Source organism: Mesoplodon bidens (assembly GCF_964165515.1).
Source record: "Mesoplodon bidens genome assembly, chromosome: 4".
NCBI lineage: Eukaryota > Metazoa > Chordata > Mammalia > Artiodactyla > Ziphiidae > Mesoplodon > Mesoplodon bidens.
Window position 1 is genome coordinate 103754682 of NC_138160.1, and position 10129 is coordinate 103764810.

The 10129-nt window shown below is 40.6% G+C and overlaps 1 protein-coding gene across 2 annotated transcripts in view; it reads left to right on the forward strand.

Annotated features, from left to right (window-relative positions):
* The window catches only part of SNX24 (sorting nexin 24), a 170665-nt gene extending 166868 nt beyond the window's left edge, over positions 1-3797 (forward strand). For both annotated transcript variants that reach the window (XM_081231565.1, XM_081231564.1), the window contains one exon: positions 2261-3797. In XM_081231565.1, coding sequence (XP_081087691.1) covers positions 2261-2328 — 68 coding nt within the window. In that variant the 3' untranslated portion in view covers positions 2329-3797. The remainder of the gene's footprint in view (positions 1-2260) is intronic.
* Positions 3798-10129: the final 6332 nt, after the last annotated feature.

Genomic DNA, 10129 nt, shown 5'->3' on the forward strand with positions numbered 1-10129 from the left:
CAGATGAGAAAAAAAAAAAAAAAAGACCTCTGATTATCTCATCAGTTACTAGTTGGTGGACCTCATTATAAAATATCTCTATTCCATTCACTTTTATCAGAGCGCCCTATTTGCTTCCTTTAGAACAATGATCACAAATTGTGTTGCCTTCTCTCTCTCTCTCTTTCTGTCACCTTCACCCTCTAAATCTCCAGCATCTAGCACATGCTTAGCGCTTGCTGGACGGTGAGCACAGGGCCTGGGCATGCTCTATTCCCTCTGTGGGATTGCTCTTCATCCAGACACCCTCACAGCTGGCTGCTACACCACTTCACTCAAATGGCATCTTTGCACAAAGGTCCTTCTTCACCTTCCCGTCCCCTATCACTCTCTGGCCCCGTGCCCTGCTTTACTTTTTCTCCTTGCCTTTAAACCACTGCTTGACCTATTAGAGTGCTGTAGAATTACCCAAAGTATTTAATGTTATTTTCCTTTTTGTCCTTTTTGCTGAGCTTACTGATTTGAATCAAAATGTTTACACTAAGTAAGCTTATGATATCACTAACCTTAAGCAGACTCTTATATTTTGAGTGGTAAAGGATAAATGCATATATGCTGATGCATGTAATATGTCTAATTTGGGCATTTTATTGAAAATTAATCAACAGCTTCATTTATGGCTATTGGTATCAATACAAGTCTGCGTGTGAGAAATGCGTTTAGAATTAAAATTAACTTAGCTGAGTCATTGCTTTTGATCGGGATCTAAGTATGTAGGTATAAGTCCACTGCAAACTTTTCAAGATATGTTTTATTAAAAATTATGTGACTTCATGTTGGATAAAACCAAACATTAAGAAATCAAGTGAGTGTCATCAACCAAAAGTAATTGAGTACTTGCGTATTGGAGATATTTTAAAAACACATTTTGTTTGTTTATTCACTTGTCTCCCTGACTAGCATGTAAGTTCCGTGGCAGGCACTGTTACTTACTTATATTCCCGGTAATTAGGCAGTGCTTGGTATGTGATAATAGCTGGTACTTACCATGTGCCAAGTTCAGGTCCAAGCACTTTGTTTCATTCATCAATTTTTACAACAGCCTGTTAAGTAGGTACTGTTATGAAATCCCTCACTAGTACCATCGAATCCATCACCACTCTGAACTTGCTCCAGTCGCTCTTTGAATGGCAGCCACAGTCATCTTTTCAAAACAATTCATTGCTGTCTCTGCTTGAAATCCCTCAGTAGCTTCTCATTGCTTTTCAGATAAAGCCAGAATTCCTGTCCATTCTTACCAGGCTTGAATTGCCCCCCTGCCCTTACAGCCACTCCTCTTGCTACACTAGCCTCAGGCTCCCACCTGCCACAGACTTTCCACCTGGTCAGCACCCTCTCCTGAGCCCTCTCCTCCAAGAGCCTGATGAGGTCCAATCCCCTTGTAAGTGGTTTTATGTAGTAGGTACTCTGTAGAAGTTGAATTAATCCGTGAACATATTATTTGGAAGCTCGAAGTATTGGGCCACTTAATTTCCTTATATAATAACTATATTTATTTAAATCCTAGATATAATTATATACAGACTGAAGTTTATAAATGAAAATTCTGAATCATGTGATAGATTGGTTCTCCTGTTCAAGTTATCTGTTCATATTTTACCTGCCATGATAACTAAACTGAGATACAACATAACATACACCTCTGAATTTCCTTTGCATTTCCTATAAAAATGTAGCTGATTTTTCAAGTTTGACAAGTGTGGCTTTGGTCAGGAATCTGCCCTTTTACGTTAGGAAGGCAGGCCCCTGTCCTCCTGCTCTCTAGAAGCTAGTATAATAGAACAAGCATACTCAAGACAACTTGGACTACACGCCACTGTAAACCACAACGGAAAAACTGCAGCAAAGTATTCCCAGTAGAAATCTTGGAATTCCTTCAAGTATATTGAGATTTTGTTAGAAATTGAATTGCCAGTGTAATCCATCTTCCTTGGGAGAAAACATTCAGATAAAGAGCTGGGGCCTAGCAGCATTAACCATTAGAACATCCCTTAAATCAATAAGCTACAAATCTGGCCGTGCATTCCTGCAGCGCCTGGTGGTACACTCAAGTGGCTCGAGGCCGAAGCAGCATGACTGATGGCACATCCGAAACAAGGGCAAACTGTATGGTGATGCAGATCCCTGGGTTAGGCCTAGGCCTTACCTTGTTTCGTTCTACGAGATGCACATATGTTTTATTGATGTACATAAGAAAAGCAGTTTTACTTTTGTTTTTCAGATTTTCCAAATGTGGTTATTGAAGGAGTTCTCCATGGGATATTTTACCCTCATCTACAGCCTAGGTAGAAATCCTCCATGGCTAGAAGAAGCTGAAGCAAGTTTCTCGGAAGTCGTAGTCAAGGAAATCAATACCTACCAAATTAACCTAAACTCTATGACATAATGGCTCTCGCTAGTGGTAAAATTCACAGCCGCAGCTTAATTCAGAGCAGGGACATTTCCATTAGAATGGTGCTTTTAAAAATAGAAACTGAACCAGGGCGGTGCTGAGGTTAAGGCCAAGCGTTTAAGAAGTAGAATGTAGCTGCCAATTTAGAAACCCAGGAGAAGAAAGCTGAAGAAGATCTTTCGGAGCTCCGAGTGTAGCAAAACAGTTACTCTCTGCTTCAGTCACACCATTTGCTAATTGAAAATCCTATCCCGAATCACAGTGAGACTGATCAACTTTGGTAGCTTTTTTGTTCAGATTTTATGACACACTAGTCGTTTCATCATGAGATTTTTCTCAGCCAGTGATGGATAACATTCTGAAGTGCTGGCACCAGGAGAGCATCACAGACACACGCTGTGCTAAATGTGAGGAAGGAACTAAACTGGAAATGAAATTATACTGACAATATTAGGGCATTTTTTAAATCATGGCATTTTAATTTCCATTACAGTGGAGCTGCGTCATATCCGGGGGTTAGCTTCTAATGTCGGCACATAAGATAAAATGGGGTCTCAAGATTATCCTTGAAAGCCCTTTAGAATGGTGCCATATTGGAAATCTCCATCCACGACAGCCAGTTTTTCCTCCAGTGTTGGAAGAGGTAACTGTTTCTTCCATTGAAGACCAATTGAAGTTGTTGGTGTTTAGGGGCTATTTTGTAGAAAAAACACATAACTTTAAACACTAGAATGATACTTAGCCTTGCAAGATGCTTGCCCTCTAAGAGACAGATATGAACTTACAGTGACTGAGGGAACACCAGACTGACAACACTCATCTTGGTTTACTCGAGGGCATCCATTCATTGAATAGGTGGTATAATTGCCAGATTGATTGTTATTTTCCTTATTCCTTATCATTTCCTTTTCACTGATCTCATGTACTGAATTAAATTAAATGTGTTTATGATATAACTCCACTGTACATCTTACAAACATTCAGATTTTGAGTAGTAAAGGATAAAAGCATATATGCAGCCTGTATATATGTGCCATATTTGGACATTTCCTTGAAAACCGGTTAATAGCTAGCCTATTTATGGTTATTAGTTAATAAGCTTCTGTGTGGGAGAAAAATATTTAGATATAAAACTAATAATTAAATCATGGTTTTTGATTAGGATCTAAATATACAGGTTTAAAGCTTGCTGCAGACCCTTAGAGATTTATTTATGATAGTTGTGTTACTACATGCTGGAAATAAGCAAGAACTAAATAATCAAGTGTCATCAACCAAAAATGACTGAATAGTCAAGTGTTGGAGATATTTTTTAAATGTTTTTGTTATTAGCTATTTTGAGTTAAATAAAAATGAAGAACAAGAAGTGTTTGGATATGTCTTCTACTGCCAGGATTTTATTGGAAACACAAATTGTGTCTTGTCTCTTTATACACACACACACCTTCTCACATATTCATATAGACATTTATTTCTAATCTGACAAGGTAACTGTTAAATTACCTCATCTATTAAGCCAATAGGTGTTCATTAAGTAGTTGATTTACCAAGATAGTAAGGGTTTTTTTTAAAAAATAAAGCCCAAGAATCTTTGGTAGCACACTACTCAAGAACTTTGGTGACACTACTACTCTTTTTTGAGAATTGATTTTTTTTTTTTTTAGTGATGACTTTCATTTCTAATTTTTATTTAAATGTTTAATATTCCATTTCAATTCCATTGCAGGAAATAGAAACCACAATAGGTATTTTAAGCAGAATGGAATAATAAGAAGCAGTGCTTACAGAATCTTTTGGAAGGATGAGGGGAATGAACTCCTGGTGGGTCTCTAGGCACGACTTTCAGAATGCTCCAGCAATTTCCAATACCCGCCTGCCAGGGGAGCTACAGCCTCTGCCTTTAGCAGGAATTCAGGGAGCTGGGAGGCTGCTACTGAAGGTATTGAAGTCAAAAACAGCACATGTAGCTTCGATCCAGGGATCAGCTCGTAGGATCAGGAGGTAACTTACCACCATAACTACCTCATGGCAGCACCCAGGAAGCTGGTGACTGGGCACTAGAACAAAGTGTTCAGCTGTTACCACCTACACCACAGTTGCCTCTCAACGCCCATGACTTTGCTTGTCAGCAACCGCAGCCTAAAGCAGCAGGAAGATGGCATTCACCCACTTCCATCTTTTACTCTTACAGCTCATGAAAGCACATGCAATTGGCAGAACCTTATTCTTGATCCCCAGCTTCAAGGGAGTCTGGGAAGGAGTTGGAACTTTCTGGTCTCAGCACCTCAGAAATGCACATTGGTAAGAGGATGGAATATATTTCCACAGTCAAAATTTTAATAAAAACATATGTAAGGATATATAAAAAGAAAAGTCTTCTCCCATCCTGTCTCCTAGATTCCCAGTTCCCCTCCCAGAGACAACCACTGTTCTCGGTTTACATGTATACTTCCAGAGATATTTCATCCACATGCAAGCAAATAATGTATATTTAGTGTACATATATTCCATTTCCCCTTTTTTATGAAACATGGATATTTCAAAGCATGGATTCATAGCCAATAAAGAAGTAAAGAGTAGAGGGAAGAAAACAGAATAAAGAAGAGGAAAAGAAATCCTCTTACCACTTAAGCCAGGATATGGGGACAGCCCTCACACTCCCTTATCCCCCAGTTCTTGGATTTGATGGTTTGCCTGGAGCTGATCTCAGAATGTCCCCCAGTTGCTGTTGTATGCAGAGTCTTTCTAAGGCCTAACCTCCATCACCTGGCAAATTTGCATATGGCAGCCCTGGTGTCCTTTCTCCTGGTGTCCTCCTCCTCTCCCCCATTTCAAACAGCAGGCCATGTATACAAATGGCACCAATAACACTGTGACTATCCCCACATGGTAAATTCTTCAGTCATTTCACTTTGAAAAGTATAGAAATCTCACGATCACAGTTTAGGAATAACAAATGGCTTTCATCTCATTTGTCAACTCTGATCAATTGATAATGGCTCATAAAGCACTCAGGTAAGGATTCTATCCAAAGAAAGCAGAAAATAAGTGTTGACAAGGCTGTGAAGACTTTGAAACCTTTATACATTGCTGGTAGGAAGTAAAATAGTGCAGCCTCTGTGGAAAATGGTATGGCAGTTCTTAAAAAAATTAAACATAAAATTACCACATGATTTAGCAATTCCACTTCTGGCTATATACCCAAAAGAAGTGAAAGCAGGGACTCGAACAGTTATTTCTACACCCAGGTTCTTGACAGCATTATTCACAACCAAAAGGTGGAAGCAATCCAAGTGTCCACTGATGGATGAATGGATAAAATGTGGTCTATACATACAGTGGATTATTCAGCCTTAAAAAGGAAGGAAATTCTGACACCTGCTACAACATGGATAAATCTTGAAGACATTATGCCAAGTGAAATAAGCCAGTCACAAAAGGATGACTACTGTATGATTCCACTTAGTTGAGGTACCTAAAATGGTCAAACTCATGGAAACAGAAAATAGAGTGGTGGTTGCCAGGGGCTTGGGGGAGGGGAAAATGGGGAATTAACGTTCAGTGGGTTTTAGCTGGGGAAGATGAGAAAGTTCAGAAGATGGATGGTGATGGTTGCACAACAGTGTGAGTGTACTTAATGCCTCTGAACTATACATGTAAAAAATGGTAAATTTTATGTCGTGTAATTTTACTACAATTTTTTTAAAAAGCTTTTTTAAGAAAAGGATTTTGAGTGAATACAGGCTCAGTGAGTAAGAGTATAGCAACCAATTAGTGATATTTGTCCAGGGTGCAGGAGGAGTTTGGGCAAACATACCAGGTGCTATTCTCATATCCCTGGCAACCTCTGAGATTCTAAACCAATTGTTCTAAACCAGAGATGTGCATCAGAATCACCTAAAACTCTGAATCAATAAATCTGGGCTGGGGTCTGTCCTTGGGTACTTAGAGAAACTTCTCAGTTGATTCTGATACGCACATAGGTTAGGAACCACTGTTTGAGGGATGTGAGAGATGGTTTATGAACTCCCCTTCTTTGGTGATTATTGGCTTTCCTACCTCCTGCAGAATCTACTATGAAAAGAACAGCAATTCAACTCTCAGAGTACTGCATGTGGCCATGGGGAGGAGGGACTTGTCTTAGTCCATTCTGGCTGCTGTAACAAAAATACCATAGACTGCGTGGCTTATAAACAACAAACCTTTATTTCTCACAGTTCTGGAGTCTGGGAATTGCAAGATCAGGGCACTGGCACATTTGGTGTCTGGTAAGGGGCTCTCTTTTTCACTGTGTCCTCACATGGCGGGAAAGGCACCAGGGATCTCTATGGGGCCTCTGTCATAAGGGCACTAATCCCTAATCACCTCCCAAAGGCCCCACCCCCAAAATCATCACGTAGGAGATTAGTTTTCACCATATGAATTAGGAGGGGGTGGGGGGAGCAGACACAAACAGTCTATAGCAGGACTCTTTGAAGAAGCAGCAAAGATGACAGACAAGTTTGGGTAGTGGTTTCAATAGACACCCTATGTGAATATATATTCATTTACTCATCCACTCATTCAGTGAAATACATTTGAGATTTCTCGCTGCACTAAGGCATGGTGTTAGTTATCTTAAAATAGAGGGCTTCCCTGGCGGTGCAGTGGTTAAAATCTGCCTGCCAATGCAGGGGACACGGGTTCAAGCCCTGGTCCAGGAAGATCCCACATGCCGCAGAGCAACTAAGCCCGTGCGCCACAACTACTGAGCCTGCGCTCTGGAGCCCGCAAGCCACAACTACTGAAGCCTGCGTGCCACAACTACTGAAGCCTGTGCATCTAGAGCCTGTGCTCTGCAACAAGAGAAGCCACAGCAATGAGAAGTCCTCACACTGCAACAAAGAGTAGCCCCCACTTGCCGCAACTAGAGAAAGCCCATGTGCAGCAACGAAGACCCCATGCAGCCAAAGATAATAAATAAATTAATTTTTTTAATAAATAATAGAGACAAAATCTTTGTTTTCTGGAATTTTTGGCCATTTACTAGGGAATGTCTTTCCATTTAACTGAATTGGATGTAGAGTTCAGTGATTAGGACTATCCAGTCTCTCTACTCAGCTTCAAAGCAATCACTTTCATCTTGGCTTTGTTTTGGTTTTCATCCTTGATGATAATTGTAGATTTTGAATTCAGCAGCAGAAACCCAGGGAAGTAGCAGACACTAACTCAAAACAGAAAATTCTGCAACATTTATGTTTTCTGTCCATACAGATGCAGAGTGACGGTCTGGATTGGTGATGAGGGTGAAGAGGTATTTATTTTTGTGTGAGGGGGAGGAGGGTATATTGAAATGTTAAGCCTTTGGAGTACATGTAATTGACTGTAGAAAATTTTGTTTTATGTTCTCAGAGTATAATTGTAAATCTGACCCATAAAATGTGAAACACTTTCTGTCTTCTTCTACTCTAACGTCAGCCATGGTGCCATCAACAGTGTCTCCAGCCCTGATATTCTCTTCACTTAGCTGCTGTTACATAGTGAGCTCCTCTGGGCGCCACATGTTGTGAGACTAAGGCTTTTCATACTTCATCCCATTATAACTGGACAAAGCTTTTACAAACCTTTATAGAAGAAGAAAGCAAAGATTGGAGTGACTAATAAGTAGCTAACATGATAAAGCACTAATTTGGGCTAAGTTCTATCCACAGATTATCCCATTGAAGCCTCACAACATCTTTCTGAGGTATGTATTCTTATTTTTCCACTCTACAGTGAAAAAAAAGAAAGTAGAAAGGCAAGATAGCTTGACTAAGGCCACCAGTTAATAAAGGGGATCAGGATTTGCACTGTCGATCCACACAGTTCAGGCTAATCCACGCCCCCGTCAGCCTCACATTAGAACTGTTTGTATTTAAGTGCATTTTTGAACAACACATGAATACTCAGGTCAGAAAGAACTAGTATTGGGACAGTTGCTCATCTTTCTACACTACATTACAAATCAGAGTGCTTTCCCATCTCCCTTGATTAAACCAAGCTCTGTGCTCTCAGCTGCAGCCTCCTCCCAGGTCTCTCTGCTTCCACTTTTACTCTAGTCCATCCTCCACACGAGAGCCAGAGCCATCTTTTTAACATGTCCATCAAATCATGTCACTGTTGCTCAAAATTATCCAGTAACTTCCATCCCCACTTAAAATGGAAACTCCTGCCACACACTCCCAAGTTCCTCGCCCTCCTCTTCCTGGTATTTATCTCACTGGCGACATTGGTCTTTCTCTTCCCAGGACTTGCCAACCTTGGTTCTCACTTAAGCCCTTTGAACCTGCTGGTCTCTGCCTGAAATACCCTTCTCACCTCTCATCAGAAGACTGTCCCACTCTCACATCAACTTAAATGTCCCCTCCTCCAAGAGCCCCTCCATGTCACCCAATCTTATGTGGCACCCCAGCTCTCACCCTGCCCCATTATTCTATCATAGCACACTCGTGTTCTGTCATAGCAGTTACCACCGTCTGTAGTATTCTGTTGATTTGTGTAAGGTCTTTCTCCCCCTCCAAAGAGCATGAGCTCCCTGAGGGCAGGGACAGCTAACGACTTGTTTACCCTGTTTCTCAGTGGGGGTGGGGAGGTGCGGGAGTAGATCCCAGAATCGCTGCTGAAGGAGTGGGTGGCCTACAGCCTGTGTTCCCATCAGCCAGCTCAGAGCTGGCTACACACTTCACAGCAGGGCCTTCAGAAACGTTTGCGGAGTTAACGACCTTGCAATCAGGATTTGTAACATCTTCCCAGATTTGTGTAATGATTTGTTACCTCCTGATTGTTCTGAAACAGTGGTTTTCTAAAGTTTGCTCACCAGTTTGATACATAGAATGGTGATGGTTTGAATGATCTCTTAAACGTCTATCCTTTACAAATGAGTTACTAAGCTAATTCAGTGATTAAAAAACCATGGTTTTGTGACATCTCAGGGCAGTGGTTTTCAAAGTTTGAACCTTGGACCAAGGTGATGCATCAGCATCACCCAAGAACTTGTTAGAAGTACACATTCTCAGGCTCTGCCCCAGACACTTGGAGAATGGGACCCAGAAATCTAACAAGCCTTCCAGGTGATTCTGATGCACAATAAAGTCTGAGAACCGCAACCCTTCATGTTGCACATTTTAAAAATATTTTAACTTTTTTAATTAAAAATACCCCTCACTACTTCTAGGAGGAGCGGGCACAAAATCAAACAATGCCAGATGGTTACTGCAGAAGGCTGATAATACCTTTAAGACACCAGCCCATCAGAAACTCAACAAAACCAATAAGGTATTTTAAATGAAATAAAAGATAAGAGGTATCTTACCCATAGAAATTATCTTCTTTTACGTAAGCTTTTATATCTGGTATCGTGGTAATTTTTTTCCATCACAGAAGGCATCATAGTGTCATTCTAAATCATTGATATCTTTAAATGTGAATCTGAGTAAACTAGAATCCTTGACTTCATGGAACTTACAGAATAATGTGATATTAGATGGGTAAATATGCCCCAAAATGTGTCATTATAAAGTGTGTTACATGCTATAAAGGAAAAATAAGGAGGTTTACTTATGTGCAGGGAAGATACCTAACTTAGGTTTGGGCAGGTCGAGAACCTTCTCTGAGGTAGTGACATTGAAGTAGAGACAAAGGATGTTGGAAGAATTAACTGGCAAGAATGGGGGAAGGGAG